The 16,781-nt window shown below is 48.1% G+C and overlaps 1 protein-coding gene across 8 annotated transcripts in view; it reads left to right on the top strand.

Annotated features, from left to right (window-relative positions):
• The window catches only part of MMP25 (matrix metallopeptidase 25), a 35,557-nt gene that overhangs the window by 7,623 nt on the left and 11,153 nt on the right, over positions 1 to 16,781 (top strand). For 5 of the 8 annotated variants that reach the window (XM_053261575.1, XM_053261573.1, XM_053261569.1 and 2 more), the window contains 4 exons: positions 6,956 to 7,088; positions 11,458 to 11,605; positions 11,958 to 12,253; positions 12,341 to 12,514. In XM_053261575.1, the coding sequence (XP_053117550.1) occupies positions 6,998 to 7,088; positions 11,458 to 11,605; positions 11,958 to 12,253; positions 12,341 to 12,514 (709 nt within the window). In that variant the 5' untranslated portion in view covers positions 6,956 to 6,997. Of the gene's footprint in view, positions 1 to 1,599; positions 1,700 to 3,281; positions 3,403 to 6,955; positions 7,089 to 11,457; positions 11,606 to 11,957; positions 12,254 to 12,340; positions 12,515 to 16,781 lie in introns of those variants that run through there. The other 3 variants (XM_053261577.1, XM_053261576.1, XM_053261574.1) reach the window with 2 other exon arrangements.

The raw sequence follows: 16,781 nt of genomic DNA, 5'->3' as shown, positions 1-16,781 counted from the left end.
AGAATCCCAAGGAGGGGTCCCAAGCACTACAGTTTGCTGAGGGCCTCCAGAAATCTGTCCCACTGCAAATTGGTGGGCAGCGGGGAGGGCTCATGGCAGGACTGAATATGCCGTATTTTTAAATTCCACACACAACCCACAACCTCTTCCACATTCAAAACTAGAATTTTTATTTTTTATTTGGGAGGGGGAGGCTCCAGGCTATCGCTTTCCCCCTGACATCTAGCTTGGTATGTGGAGGGAGTTTTTGTTTGTTTGACATGCAGGAGCGTTCATTCATATGATTTCAGGAGCCTGAGCTGGGCTCCAGCGAAGCCGTGGCCTTTCCTTGCCAGGTCCTCCAGCTGCTGCGCCCGCCACCACCACAGGGGAGGCCTGCTTGGCTCACCCCCCTGGCCATGCAAATGGCAAATATTAGCGCAGCGGTGCAGGGCAGCAGTGGGGCACTGGGGAGGGCCCCCCAGAACATTTGGCGCCCCCCCCCAAGACAGGTGCAGCTGTGAGGTGCCAGCAGGTTATAAAAAAAAAAAATTTAAGAGGGATCCTTGCAGCGGTGGGGGGGCGCTTACAGCAGGGGGGCCCTTCCGAAGCCCTTCATGTCCAGGCTGGTTTTGGACCTAGGTGCGCCACAGTTTTGTGTGAATGGCTGCACCTGTGTTCGTGTTAAAAGTGAACCTGGGTTCAGGCCCCTCAAATGCATGATGCTACTACTAATAATAATAATAATAGTAATAGTAATAGTAATAATCTTGTTAGCCACCCCGTAACAAGTTGTTCTTTGAGCAGCTCACAAATAGGAAGTGTTCTGCTGTACCTATACCTTTGTACAAACCTGTACCTGTGTACACTTGTACAGGTGTTGAGCATAGCACGTGACTGGGGCTTCTGTGTCACATCTGTGTGTGAGAGTTACCTTATTGGCAAGCAGCCGAGAAACAACACAAGCCAACAAAGTCTGAAAACTGAGCTCTGTATGTGCCTAGGTGCCGGGTATGCATCTTTAGAAGCATAGCTAAAACCAGGGGCAGCAGCCTTTTAATGAGGTAGAGTAAGGCAGGTTTGCCTCAGATGTGAGTGTGAGGAAAGATGTGGGGGTGGCAAGTGCTACCCCTCCACCATTACTGGCACACCTGCCTCCCCCCCCCTCCCTTTTTTTAATCTGGTAGGTTCTTTAGCTTTTTATAATTTTCAGTTTTAATTTGAACCTAATAATGACTGTGGTTTTTAATTGGACAACTTTTTTTGTTTTTGTTTAATTTCGTTAATTTTATTTCTTTTATTGTATCTTGTGTCTATCTTATTGTTGTGAGCCGCCCCGAGCAGAAGTGCACTGGTGGGGCGGGGTATCTATCTATATAATTCTCCTGGGTGTGCCTTGGAATGTGCGTCCCGGCGTCCAGCTGATTGGCTGGGCGGTGGACGTGCCTGATTGGCTGAGGTACACCCAAGAGGATTGGTTGCCGCCACGGTGGCGGGCCCGGCCGCGGAGGGAGGCCAGAGGCGGTGGCGGGCCCGGCCACGGAGGCAAGGCCCAAGAGTGGGGAAAGAAAGTGGGGGGTGGGCAGAAATGGCTGTGGGGAGGAGAGGCAGCTGGGCCCGGAAGGTGGGGGGGAAGAGGTAACCGCCGGCCCCAAAGAGCACACAGATGTTCTGTGTGGGGTCAGCTAGTAAATATTTCAAATAAATAAATAATAGACAGGTGTGTTTGTCATACTATCCTTTGTCTTGGATCACCCACCCCACCCCACCCCACCCCATTAAACCCCGCTAAAGTTGTGCCGTTGAGTCGGTGTCAACTCCTGGCGACCACAGAGCCCTGTGATTGTCTTTGGTAGAATACAGGAGGGGTTTACCATTGCCATCTCCCGCACAGTAGGAGATGTTGCCTTTCAGCATCTTCCCATATCACTGCTGCCCTATATAGGTGTTTCCTATCATTTGGGAAAAATGCTTCCCAAATGATACTTACTTGGGGAAAAATAATTTCCTATCATTTGGGATTCGAACCAGCATGCAAGTTACTTCCCTACTGTGCCATTAGGTGGCTCACTAAACCCCACTACTGATGGCCAACTTGCAAGTTATGACTCTCATATGATATGGATGGCAATGTAAACCTCATTCTCCGTGGCAAGCATATACATGTTTGATGTCAAAAAGTGCTCCACAGGAATAAGGAAGTGAGTGGCTAACTAGCCTTGTATTCTATCCAGTAATCTTGTTTGTGTTATTGTTTAGCAGTTTGTCCGAGTGGGGATGCTGAAATGGCGGGGAGGGGTCAAAAAGGGAAAGGGGGAGGAAAAGGAGAAAATGGAGTTTCTATAAAACAAATAGTAGTCAGGAACCCAGGCAGATGAAGTAGGAAGTATTTCTGTCCCAGCTGGGCATTATACAGTACAAGTAAATTTTAGCCCGTTGAATAACGGGCGCTAGGAAGGGAAGGGGCCCATATTCGCCCTCCCGCCTGGCTCCGGCGACATCGCCGCCAGGCCTCGGCAGTGACTCTGCCGCCACCTCAGCCGGCTTCCCCCGCCGCTTCTCCCCCCCCCCCCCGCCCGGCTTCAGGCCCCAAGTTCTCCCTCCTGCCCGGCTTCGGCGGCGGCCGGCTTCCCCCGCCGCCTCTTCCCCCCTCAATCAGCGGCCGGGCGGACTCTGGGGGCGCCACTGCCGGCCTCCGCGGCCGGGCCGGGCCATTAGTGTTCAGCTCTGTGCAGCTGGCTGCCACCGACCTCCGTGCCGCCTCCGCTCCGTCTTTTTCGGCCGAGGTGGCGGCTCTGCCGGCGCCTCAGCCAGTTTTCCCCGCCGCTGCCACACACCCAGCCTTTTCGGGGCGGCCACTTCTGGCCGCCCAAGATGGCCGCCGGTCGTGTCTCCCTTGCACTGTTCTGGGCATGCGCTTCGCGCATGCCCAATACAGGCCAGGGAGGCACGAACACACGCCTTGGTGTCCGTCCACGGACGGACACCAAGGCTTTTATTATAGAGGATTATTTGGTGCATTGCCCTCTAGCCTCTGCATTTAGAGCTGTCTTAATTTCCCCTCTGAATTTGGTAGCAAATTATTAGGCTGCTTTTTTTAAAATCAGGCTATGATTAATATTGGCCTGTAAGCAGAATTTCTATCCTTGCTTTGGTTAGGCTTGCATAGAAGCAAGAAATCTTTAATTTGGAACTGCACTCTGACAATTGCAGCCTGAAAGACCTGGCAAGCAACGACTTTTCACCTCATCCCATCTAATCTGCTCATTCGCCCTTGTTTTATATTTGCCATTCTCCTACAGCCAAGTACTCAGGCCTTTGATAACGCAGAAGATTGGTTATCTGAACTTGTGAGGTTGGATGTGAGTGCAGTTGATTGGGATAGATATACAGTCTAATGCATTTTGAGGTCAGGACAGGAAGGTATGTAATTGTTTCTGTACAGGATCCATTTATTGTCTGCAGTTTCAGGTAGCTGTCTCCATAAAAAGTCTTTTGCCTGGAAGTTTTTTACACCTGGCTTTTAGTTTGCATCTCATCCAGAATGGAGGCGTGCGCTCACAAAACAGCCAAATTTACCTCAAAGTCCCTGTGAGCTATCGGGAAGCACTTTTCATTGCATATTAGAGTTTAGCCTGATTTATATTTGGGGTTAAAAAATCCACTTTTACTGTCGGTTTTGGGGGGCAATTTTGAACTCTCAGTAAAGCCTCACAGTAAACCTGCAGTAAAGCTTGCTGTCTGGGAAAGCTCCTGATGCAGCTGTCTTTGGGGTGAAAAATTTACAGAGGAATACCTAACCTCACCCTGAAAAAAGAGAAATGCAAATTCTGCTTTCAGTTTTATCTGCCCCACCCCCACCCCTTGTATTTTCTTCTTCCTCTCATCTTTTACTAGTGTTGTATGTGGTGAGAGTGGAGTATGCCCCTCAATCATACTACAATTTCCAGGATTCTTTGAGAGGAACGAAGAAAAACGGATATAAAATCAGTATAAATGTGTAGTCTGAGAGTGCTAGAGAAACTCATTAAATTGTGATGGGAGAGCAGCCTTCATTCAAAATACATTTGGGAGTCATTACGTGGAAACCAGAACAGGAAGTACTACTAATTTGGAGGAACTAGAAGCAGGGTCTACTACTTGTTTCCTGAGAAAGTTCCCTCTTATTTTATTTTTTTTAAGGGAACTTCTACTTCCTCTCCTTCTAAGTAAGTCTGGGAGTTTTCCACACAAGGCTTTCAAAGCCCTTTAACTCGCATCTCCTCTGGAATGGAGTGGGGGTGTTCACCTATTGGGCAGACTTACCCCAAAGTCCCTGCAAGTTATAGGGGAGCACTTCACACACAATTTGGGATTTTCACTGTCCATTAGAGTGTAGCCTGATTTATATCCAAGGTAAAAAAAAATCCACTTTTTGCGTTGGATTTAAAACCAGCAGTAAAGTCTGCTGTCTGGGAAAACTCCTGGAGCTTTCATAGATGAGCAGCTTTACTGCAGCAGAATATGCCTAAATCTAAGCCGTTTTGAGCACAGCACCATCAAACTTTTTTAGGACACATATAACTGAATCATCAGGAACAAAGCTGAATAATGCCATTGGCTGTATGAAAGGCATTTTCTGTTGCTGTCCTGGGTGCTTTTCAGCCAAGCTTCTCAACAGCAGCAAAATACCTCCTTTCAGGCAAGTCACATTTGAAATGTAAACTGCAGGGGGAGCAGTCTCACGGAAACAAACAACCCAAAAAGACAGCAACTTTTTAACACCGGATATACGACATCCTAGCTCTATATCGATCGCAGCAATTAAATTCGAAACAAGGCATTGGAAATGTGAACAGCATCCTACTCTCCTCTTAGGGACTACGGTGTCACGATGCAGGAAGTGTGGAAGCACACTTCCGAGATACGACGTGACCCCATTGCAGGGTCTAATCTGAAAAGCACCCTGATGTCGCTGTAAATGGTTCCCTCGTATGAACTGCTCCCCGCCCAGCCTAAGTATAGCAATGCTGTGTTCAACTGCTGTTTGGAAAAGCTCCTGGAGAAAGATAAGATTTGGTTTTTCATAACTTCCAAAAATTGTTTGACCAGAGATGACCGTGGGACTGTGTGTGTGTGTGTGTGTGTGTGTGTGTGTGTGTGTGTGTGTGTGACTATGATCCTCTGGTTCTTTATATTTTGTGTTACTTTTTGAGTGAGTCCTTAGTGATTCACTCCTCCCAGAGGTGCACCTAGGTAACTGTAGAGCCTGGACCTAGAGGCCTTTGGCCCGGAAGTCTAGGGGTAAGAGCACCTCCAACTTATCCTGCTTCTAAGTTGGTTATGGACAAAATTATTTTTTTTTGTTCCCCTAATGTGCAAAACAAACCTAAGCCAGTTCAGATGATACGATAACATCCTGTGTGATTAGGACTTAAGCCAGTTCAGATGATACCATAACATCCTATGTGATTAGGAAGGGGGCCCACTGAACGCACACCCATTAGAATATCTTCTGCGGACATCCTGATGCCCTCCCAGCATGTTCCCTTATCACATGGTGTGTGCATGTGTGTTAATCTTAATGGCCCCTCTATGTGTGCTCCAAATACTTCTTTAAACAAATATTCGGAGTGGGTGTATTGTGGCCATTTAAATGAACAGCCTACCCTCCCCACACCAATAAAGGGATGTATCAGGAGGGTGTCGGGACATCTGTGAGGATGTTGCAATGAGCACACTCCTGGCAGATACGCTTCCTAATTGCATGGGCTTGTATAGAATTGTCCTAACTGACTAGGGGGATTTGAGAACCTGCTCAGCTGTAAGCCTGTGTGCATTCAAACCAATTTGATTGGCTTGGCCTCAAACTGAACCGGGTCTGGACCGGTCTGGGTCTGAACTGAACCAATCAGGCCAGTTCGGGCCTGGTTCAGAGCTCTGCTGGCAAAGGATTCCCCTCATTACAGTTGCCAGTGGCCACCAGGGTGTGTGTGGCTCTCCCAACCCCTGCTGGCCTCCCCCCCCCGCCACCATATCCAGCATGGGTCTGGTTCAGGCCTTCAGCCCATTTGGGGTCCCAGTTCATGTGTGGAGTCCATTTCTTTGACCTCTACACATGTGCACTAGCCATCTGCATGTCCTGTGTGGCCATAGTGAGTTCTTTCCTCTAGTTTTGACCACTTCTAGTAACACTTTTAAAAGCCCCCTGCTCTCGCTGCTCCTTTATCAGTAAAGGGGAATCCTCGCCAGATTCCCCTTTGCCGGTAGGGCTCCAAACCGGGTCTGAACTGGTTCGAATTTTAATCAAACTGGGTTTTGGTCCAAAACAGGGAAAAGCCAAACTAGTCTGGCCTAGGTCAGATTTGAACCGAGCTGGGGGAACTGGTTTTATGCACACCGCTTTAACTGACCCCCCCTTTCAGGCTTAGTTTTTGCAGTCCTCTGAAAAGCTTCTTTGGCCTTATGTGAGGAGATCTCTCCCTATTCCTTTACCCCGCTCAGATAATGGGGAAGGATTCAGATAATGGGGAAGGAAGTGGGGAACCCACTCAGGACGGGTGTAATAGGGGAGTTATCTGTTCCCATAGTCACACAAATGACTTAGGACCTCCAGTTCTCTACAAACATGTACAGTATTGAGTTTGTGTGCAAGAGAGTTCCTCAGCCATGTTTTCCTCAGTCTTTACACTACGCTGCCTGTGATTACATTCACAAGACCTCTTAACACTCATTAGCCACCTTTTTGTAGAGTCGCCGCCTCTTTCTGGTAGGGCCCTTCTGCCTTTAGCAACTGTTTGATAGGCAGAAAGCCAGCAGATAAACTTTCCATGTATTTCCATTTCCACACAGGGAAAGCCATACCTGTTGAATTTCTTCCTGTCATATAGCTGTGAAGGCACAGAAGCCCTGTGTGAGAGAGAGCGAAAATGTGGCAGCCCTGTACACGTGCCTGTCTACTGACTAATACGCCCATCCTTTTATTATGTTCTCACAGGAATGGCTGACCCGTTTTGGCTACCTTCCTCCACCAGACCCCATGGCAGCCCGTCTCCAAAGCCCAGAAGAATTGACCAATGCCATCAGAACAATGCAAAAATTTGCAGGCCTGCCCATGACTGGAGCACTGGGTATGCTCTTGAAGCCGGGTGAAGTACCAACAGGAGCTAGGCTCCCCTTGTTCTTTGAGGGAAATGATAGTTGGGTAGGGTTGCCACCTCTTTTAGGAACAGCACCAGGGTCAGATGTGTCAGACCTAAGTCCTGGATATCTGTGAAATAGCAATAAAGATAGAATAGAATAGAATAGAATAGACTTTATTATGATCATAGATCAGACAGTACAACAAAAAAATCACGTAAGTCTAGAGCGTGTAATACAAACAATGTAGCAAAACCTAGCCACATGGAAAGTAATCTCTTTACAAAAGTTAGATAACAAACATTCTAAATAAAATTCATCAGAGTGACCCAGAAACTTCCCGAAAAGAGGAGAAATTAGTTTTAAACAAGCATCGCTATAAAATTTACAGTATAAAATAACATGAGGGGTAATTTCTACGGCACCCATTCCAAAGGGACAAATACTTAAGTTAAACGGAATCCCTTTATATTTACCATCCCTAACAGCCGTCAGAAGGGCATTTAGGCAGGCAAGAGTAAATAGACACCTAAATTTGGGGATAAGAATATTATCTAAATATGCTGCCAGTTTGGAATTTAAAAGTTGTTTCCCCTACTGAAAGATAGATACCTAAAAGATAGATACCACTCCTTAACCAGCAATAAAGATATATATTGGTTCTAAGGTGTCATAAGGTGCCTTTCTCATCACACTAGGGCCCTTTCACATGACACACATGGTGGCAATTGTATGCTTCCCTTTCCTGGGCAGGGGCCATCGCTCTGTTGGAGAGCACCTTCTTTGCATGCAGAAGGTTCCAAATTTAATCTCTGGTATCTTCAGCTAAAAAGATTAGATCAGGAGTTCCCAAGACATTGTTGGTCTACAGCTCCCATCATCTCCTGCCACAGTGATTGCCAAGGAATGTAGGGCCGACAAAAGGAAGTACTTTTTCACACAACGCATTATCAGCCTAGGGCAGGGTTTCTTAACCTTGGGCCCCTAGATGTTGTTGGACTACAGCTCCCAGAATCCCCAGCCACAAAGGCCATGTCTGGGGATTCTGGGAGTTGTAGTCCAACAACATCTGGGTGCCCAAGGTTAAGAAACCCTGGCCTAGGGAATTATCTGCCACAAGATGTGGTGTCAACCAACAGCCTGGAAGGCTTTAAGAGGGGGTTAGAGACATTCATGGAGGACAGATCTATCAATGGCTACTAGTTTTGATGGCTATAGGCCACCTCTAGCCTTAGAGGCAAGATGCCCCGAAATACCAGTTTTAGGGGAACAACTACAGGAGAGAGGGCATGCCCTCAGCTCTTGCCTGTGAGCTTCCCAGAGGCATCTGGTGGGCCACTGTGTGAAACAGGATGCTGGACTAGGTGGGCCTTGGGCCTTATCCAGCAGGGCTTTTCTTATGTCCTTAATGGCTGAGTGCCATTGTGGCAGGGGATGATGGGAGTTGTAGTCCAGCAATATCTGGGGGTCCAAGCTTGGGAACACCTGCGTAAGAGAGCAGGTGATGGGAAAGACCTCTTCTTTGGACCCTGGAGAGCTCTCTTGGCTTGGTGGAAGGTAGCGTCCTGTATTCCTGGGCATGGAATCAGACTCACAGCCAATTCCAACCGCTTGGCTTCTGGTCCTTCAGGATACCATGTGGCTGGACCTCACATTTATTGCCTTCACAACTTATAGCTGCAAGGAACATATTTGGGGTATATCGATCTGGCCGTGTATCAGTGTCTCAGTCTGGCTATGGAGCTGTGGAATGCTAGGATAGATTTGGGGTGTTAGACAAGGAGCAGCAGTGGAAGTCAGTAGTCAACAGTATTTCCAGCATCTGGGTGAGCTCCTTGGGATTATTTCATTTATTCACAGAATGCATTAATCATGAAAACAAAATATACACTGCAACAAAAGAAGAATAAAAGCAGTGTTAATATTCATACATTCAAAAACCCATGGCAAAGCAGATGCTTCCCCATCACAAAACTCCTTAAACATGAAAAGCCTAGATAAAAAGCCAGGTTTTTAGGTAGCGATGGGAAATTGAAAGGGCAGAGCACTGACAAAAGTGAGAACTGAAAATGTGGTGACTGCTCTAGCCACACTTTTCTGCAAGGAGCCGGAAGGGTCTTAAAGATGTAGAGCTGTAGCTTGGAGCCGTTGACTCCACTCCTGAGAGAATTAGAGGTTCTGTCTCCAGGCATTAGCAGGGCCTTGCAAGGAAGAGTAGAGTCTTGGGTGGGTAGTATGTGGTGGGGAAGAGGGTTCGGGCTCCACTCCTGAGGGTTTCAAGGTTCTGCCCCTGAGGACTGGCTGGATGTCAGGCCATTTTCCTTAGGCCTCTGAGTTAAATTGTGCCTTCTGTAGGTCTGGGACATGTGAGCCCAACGGAGCCTAGCCCCTGCTAACCCAGATCTGCACTAAGGCCCTCAGTGCTAGCTCACATATACCAGTTTATCCAAATGGTTCCACAACCCACTCCTTGGAATGCTTCCGACAATGACTCCGAGGCAGGAATGAGTAATCCTGACACCTTCCATAAACACTGGAATTTGTGGACAGAGGCCTAGGGCAAGCACTGGAATTGCGCCCCCTGTCCAAACATCTGACACCCATCTTTCAATAACTTTACCATAATATCAGCTCAAAAATACAAGTCAAGCTCGTTAATCTTTTAATATTTCAAAAACGATTTAGCTGTGGGTGTAGCCAGACCAAAAAGTGCTGGAAAACTACAAATTTCAGTATGCTGGGGCTCATGAAATACCCAAATACTATGTGGAGGTGTACTTGGACAACTAAACAGAAGTGCCTGTCTAATTCTCTACTATACATTGTAGCATCACTATTACATAAGTTTTAAAAATAAATGGAGAATTTGGCTTTTCCCAGATACTCTGAAAATAATTAAAGGATATGCAGAGTGAACTGTGTCACTGCTTAGAATATATTCTATTTTATATATCTATAATATATTTCAGAAAGACAGTTAAAATGAGAGAAAGAGAGCAAGAAACTCCCAGTGGGCCTTAATACTAAGGATTTCACACTGAATGAAAGACAAACTCACCATTAATAGCCATATTATTAAGACATCACGTTTAACTCACTTGTCACAAGAAACAAAGTAAGAGCAAATGAATACAATCCTAGCTCATAAGCTTCAGCTCATTATTCACAAGCCCTGATTCTCTGTACATAGTGCCAAACTGAATATGTGTACAGTGATATTATATTAAATTTTTAAAAATACCTATAGCCCCTTCGGGGGCTTCCTAAAGGCTGTGGGGTGGGTCTGCAAAGGTTCCCCCTCCCCTCGCTGGCCTCTAGGGCTTTACAGGGACCATCTGAGCATGTGCGGGGGCCAATATATATATATATATATATACACGGAAAACAAAATGGCTGCCATGCAAGCTCAAATGGCCTCTGTGAGGCCTGACATGGCCTAGGGCCTCACAGAGGCCATTTGAGCATGCACAATGGCCATTTTGTTTTTGGTGGCCATTTTAAAAAAATGTTTTAATTTTACAAAATGGCGCCCCCCCTTCACGTGGCGCCCGGGGCACATGCCCTGCCTGCCCTACCCTAGATACGCCCCTGTTTGTGGAAGTAAGCACCATCAGTCTGTGCTCCTCTAGGACGAGTGGTCAAGCAAGCTTGCAGGTCGGGCAGCCTGGCTTACAGACAAGTGTGAGCCCTGCATCTGCTCAGGGTTATACCTATAATTGAACTGGGGTGCTGGGTAAGCACAGGGAGAGGGGGCTTGCCAACTGAGTAGCGGCTTGCTCTTTGTTCTCCTCCTTCTGGCTTTCTGAAGAAGACGACAGGGAGGTAGGAAGGCAGGGGACCATCTTCATTTTTTCTCCCAGGGTCCACTCCAACCTTAGGAGCATAGGAAGCTACCTTATACTGAGTCAGACCCTTGGTCCATCTAACTCAGTATTGTCTACACAGACTGGCAGCAGCTTCTCCAAGGTTGCAAGCAGGAGTCTCTCTCAGCCCTATCTTGGAAGTGCCAGGAAGGGAACTTAGAACCTTCTGGAGCATGCTGATGCTCTTCCCAGAGCGCCTCCATCCCTAAGGGGAATATCTTCCCCTGCTCACACATGTAGACTCCCATTCAAATGCAAACCAGGGTGGACCCTGCTTAGCAAAGGGGGCAATTCACACTTGCTTCACAAGAACAGCTCTCTTCCCATGCACCTTGCTATGCCCCTGTATTGGTCATTTTGGAAGACTATACCACATAAGCAACCCTATCATGCATCCATGATTATGGCTCATCTGCCAGGTCTGAAAGGGAGGTTGGGCCTAGCAGGGAATCGTTCGGGAACCCAGCTGACTAGCTCCACTACGTCTTCTTTGCAGATGAGAAGACCCTGAAGATGATGAGCCAGCCTCGCTGCTCCCTTCCTGACATCATCGGCACCTCTGAGCTGATGCGTCGCCGCCGGCGAAGAAGGAAACGTTATGCTCTCAGCAGCTCGATCTGGGGAAAGAAAGACTTGACGTGGCAGTAAGCAATGCCCGCCCAACCCCTTCCTCCAGGGAGAGAGAGTGGGGGGCTGAGGGGAGTTAAACCACTTACCACGCTTCATTTCCTGTTACTCTTTCTTCCTGTGGTTTACGTTCCCGCTATCTCGTTTTATTGATTGAGCTCATCCTTCCGTTAATCTCCTTTCGTTCTGTTCAACTCTTATTCTAACAACCACTTTTCCTCAAGTGATAATGTATCACCTGCATTTTCTCATGTTCCTATCCTTATTTCACTCCTCTTCTGAGCACTGCTATACTGTTTTCTCTAATCACCTAATCTAGTTATTCATTTACTTCAGTTCCACACTTGACTCTTCATTTTCCCACTGCAGTGTCCGTTCCTACCCCCAGTCCTCCAACCTGCCTCGCGAGAGCATCCGTAATCTTCTTTACTATGCCTTTCGGGCCTGGAGCAATGCCTCAGCCTTGACCTTCAAAGAAGCGAGCTCCGGACAAGCTGACATCCTGGTGGACTTCAGCCGCTCCTATCACGAAGACAGCTACCCCTTCGATGGGCCCGGAGGCACCCTGGCCCATGCTTTTTTCCCCGGTGAACACCCCATCTCTGGTGACACTCATTTTGATGATGAAGAAACATGGATATATGACCCAAATAACAACTCACCAGGTACATTCAGTGTGGGGTGGGAGGACGGATCAAGGCACAAAGCGAAGTTGTGTTATGAGCAAATTTCTCTCTCTTTCTTGACATTAGGTCGTGGCACGGATCTCTTTGCTGTAGCAGTGCATGAATTTGGCCATGCTTTGGGGTTGGCCCACTCTTCTGTGAAGGAGTCCATCATGATCCCATATTACCAGGGCCCTGTTGGATTGCCCCACCTCTACCAGCTCCCGCTAGATGATGTTATGGGGATTGAACAGCTTTATGGTAAGAGGCTTCCTTATCCTCAGGAAAGCAGCCCCTTCTGTTGTTCGGCTGCCATTTTCTTTCTTTCCCTCTTCTTATTTTTATGTACTTATTTATTTTAAAGTTTTATAGATCACCTTTTGCCATCCGCTTCAAAGAGGGGTTCAACATAAAATATACAACTGTATACAAACATAATACATAACAAAACAGGCACTCCAAGAGCAAACGATCCCATCAAATGTTAGCAGTATATGGAAATGTTTTTTAAAAAACAACTCAACAATTATAGCCAGGCCAATGTAGCCTTTTACTACAAATATCTATATACTGCTTTTCCAAAAAGACTTCTCAAAGAGGTTTACATAGAAAAATAATAGTAAATCAATATGGCTCCCTGTCCTCAAAAGGCTCACAATCTAAAAAGGAACTCAAGGTGGACACCAGCAACAGCCACTGAAGGGATGCTGTGCTGGGGTTGGAGAGGGACAGTAGCTTTCCCCCTGTTAAACAGAAGAAAATCATTCCTTGAAAAGGTGCCTCTTCACTCAGTTACTCTCCAAAGGTGCAGTTCAAGGTGCTGGTTATTATCTTTAAAGCCCTAAGAAGTTTGGGCCCCCATTATCTGAAGGACTGACTACTCCCAATTGAATCTACCTACCCTACAAGGGCTTCTGGGGGGCCTGCTTCATGTGCCAACGCCAGCTGAAGTTCACCTTTTGTGTACACGGGACAGGACCTTCAGCTGTCCATCAAAGGCTCAGAGTGTAAAGAGAGAACAGACATTCCCAAGAAGAGTGTTCCACAATCTGGGGGCAATCACTGAAAAGTCCCTGCCCACTGTTCCCTCTAACAGGGATTCCCAGATGATGTTGACTACAACTGTCAGCATCCCCAGCTGCAATGGCCTTTGGCTGGGGATTATGGGAGTTGTAGTCAACCAGATCTGGAAACCCCTGTTAGAAGGAACACTAGCCCTGCCCCGCATGCACAACAAACTAGTTTCAGATTATGTCAGCAGGGTCCCCTAGAAGACCTTGCAGATTAAATTGGGAGTCGTTGGTCCTTCAGATACTTAGGGCCCAAGCCATTTGGGGCTTTAAATAACAAGCACCCTGAACTGGACCCAGAAGCAGATTGGCAGCCAGTGGAGCTCCTGCAGAATCAGGGGGATAGTGCCCTGAACCCCACCCAACAGCACACCTAGCCACTGTGTTAGACATGAGCTGAAGCTTTTTAATATTCTTCAGGAGCAGTTCTACATATAGTGTATTTCAATGATCCAAAAGTGGCATGACCAGTGAACGAGTGACAGGCCAGATCTGCCTCTTCATGGGATCAGCTGACATAGTGAGGAAGTTGCCTCTCATCAGCACTCTCGACCCTAACCCTCTCATCAGCACTCTTGACATTAGGGCAGTTCACATGATTGTAATTAGGGTAAGAGAAGCATCCTACCCTAACTCAGAAGCTGTACACACTCCTGTTTGCTGATCATCTGTCAGTTGAGATCAAGGTCGGAGGTGCCCTCTGTGCTTGTGTGCTAAGCAGCAGCTGAGCCAGATGTCTCCCTCCCACCCAGCTGCTGTACCCAGCTGTTGAATGAGGTTGGAGGAAATGTCTTCTGGCCCAGCTGCTGCATAGCACACAAGCACGGAGGGCACCTCTGACCTCGGTTTCGCCTGACAGAGGACCAGCAAACAGCTCCCGAATTAGGGTAGAAAGTTATCCTACCCTAATTGCAATAGTGTGAACTGCCCTCTCGTGTTTCTTCTTAAGTCACAACTTTGTGTATCATTTTTTCCTTCATTTAACAGTAAATTTGTATAGCAACTTAGGAACTGTACACATTACCGAGAACATGGCCATGTCTCCGCCATTGCGGGAGGGGAGCATGCGGGCACTAAAGGGCCAGCACACGGTGGCGGTGCTGCACACCCCCGGCGTGGTGCACAGCACTCCTGCTGCCCACCACCACTTCCCAGGCTCAGCCACTCACCTGGCTGCATTCATCTGGAGCGCAGGCATGCCTCTGCCATGCTGTACCTGGGGTGGTGGGGAGCAAAGGGGAGGCACAGAGAGCAAAGGGGCCGCAGGGTGCTCTAGAGTTTGCAGCCAGGACACCTTCAGCCTCATTAAGGCACTGAGGATGTTCTCCTGTGCCATGTTCTCCTGGGTCCTCCTGCTTGGCAGGACTTGCTCAGTCTCAATTCCTGCTTTCTCTTTCATCATTTCTTTCTCTACTATGTTTTTAGAGCTTGTTTTGCCACTTCCTATCATCAAGCTAGAGCAGAGAATGGAAACCCATCAAAGAAATTATTTCTTCATTTAAAACCTCTTAAAATAAAATATTTTGGTCTTCATTTCCTGTTGCTTTCCTCTTTCAACATATTCATTGTGTCTCCTGATCCCACCCACTTTAGATTGTGAGCCCTTTGGGGACAGGGATCCATCTTATTTATTTATTATGTCTCTATGTAAACTGCTCTGAGCCATTTTTTGGAAGAGCGGTATAGAAATTTTATTTATTTATATTTATTTATTTATTGTTAAATTTATATACCGCCTTTCATTAAAGCAATCCCAAGGCAGTTTACAGCAAAAAAAATTTAACACAAGATGGTAAAAAAGACACAATTAAAATATTAAGTGGGGGGGAAATATTAAACAAATCTGATTTAAAAATTTAAAACAAAAAGCATAAAAGCAATCCTCTCTAATAAAATGCTTGGTGTCCGTCCGTGGACGGACACCAAGCGTGCGTTCGTGCCTGGCCTGTTCTGGGCATGCGCACAGCGCATGCCCAGAACAGAGCAAGGGACAAACGAACACCAGGACCCAGCGGACATCTTGGGCGGCCAGAAGCGGCCTCCCCGAAGAAGCCGGGTATGCAGCGGAGGGGAGCACTGGCCGAGGCGGCGGCAGAGCCGCCGCCTTGGCCAGAGGACACGGTGCGGCCAAGGCGGCGGCGGAGCCATGGCCGCGGCCTGGCCGCGCCACCGAAGTGGGGCGGGGGGAGGAGTCGTCGGGGGAAGCCGGCCGAGGTGGTGACGAAGCTGCTGCCGACGCCTGGCACTGCCGGCGAAGCCGGGCGGCTTGGGGCCCTTGCCCGGCCGGGGAGACCGGCCGCGGCATAGAGGGCGGCGGCGTGAGGGGGAATGGCGGCCGGGGGGCCTGGAGCACTCACTAGCGCCCGTTATTCAACGGGCCTGCATTTACTAGTAAAGATTATAAAGAGCAGCAGCAGAGAATCAAATAAATGCCTGGGCAAAAAGCCAAGATTTTACATTTTTTCTAAAAGCTGTGATGGAAACTGAGGAGTGAATAGCCACCAGGAGAGCATTCCAGAGTCTGGGGGCAGCAACAGAGAAGGCCCTGTCCCACGTGCATAACAACCGAGCCTCCCTCATTGTCGGCACCCAGAGCAGAGCCCCCTCAGATGAGCTTGTCAAGCGGGCAGCAACCCTTGGGAGCAGGCGGTCCCTCAGGTATCCCGGGCCCAAACCGTTTAGGGTTTTAAAGGTCAAAACCAGCACCTTGAATTGGACCCGGAAACAAATTGGTAGCCAGTGCAGCTCTTTCAAAATGGGTGTGATGTACTCCCGACGTGACTAAGGTATGGGTAACTGTGGCCAGATCTGCCTTCTCGAGAAAGGGACGCATCTGGCGCACTAGCCGAAGCCGTGCAAAGGCACCCCTGGCCACCGCCTCCACCTGAGCTTCCAAAAGCAGAGCCGGGTCCAGTAATACCCCCAAGCTGCGTACTTGTTCCTTCAAGGGGAGTGCAAGCCCATCCAGAACCAGTAAAATCTCCTCATCCCGATTGGCTCTCCTACTGACCAACATTACCTCCGTCTTGTCTGGATTCAATTTCAGTTCATTAGCCCACATCCAACCCATCACGGCCTCCAGCCCCCGATTCAGGACATCCACCGACTCCCTAGGATCAGGTGACAAGGAGAGATAGAGCTGAGTGTCATCCACATATTGCTGACAACTCAATCCAAGTCCCCGGATTACCTCTCCCAGCGGTTTCATGTAGATGTTAAACAGCATGGGGGATAAGACCAAACCCTGTGGGACCCCACAGGCCAATGGCCACGGAGCCGAGCAGTAGTCCCCCAGCACCATCTTCTAGACCCTTCCTCCAATAAAGGACCGGAACCACTGCAACACAGTACCTCTGATTCCCATACTCGAGAGACGGCCCAGAAGGATACCATGGTCGATGGTATCGAACGCCGCCGAGAGGTCCAGTAGAACTAACAGGGACACACTCCCCCTGTCT

Source organism: Hemicordylus capensis, chromosome 6 (assembly GCF_027244095.1).
Source record: "Hemicordylus capensis ecotype Gifberg chromosome 6, rHemCap1.1.pri, whole genome shotgun sequence".
Taxonomy (NCBI): Eukaryota; Metazoa; Chordata; class Lepidosauria; order Squamata; family Cordylidae; genus Hemicordylus; species Hemicordylus capensis.
The sequence above is the reverse complement of the archived record's forward strand: the minus strand, read 5'-3'. Positions and strand labels throughout refer to the sequence as shown.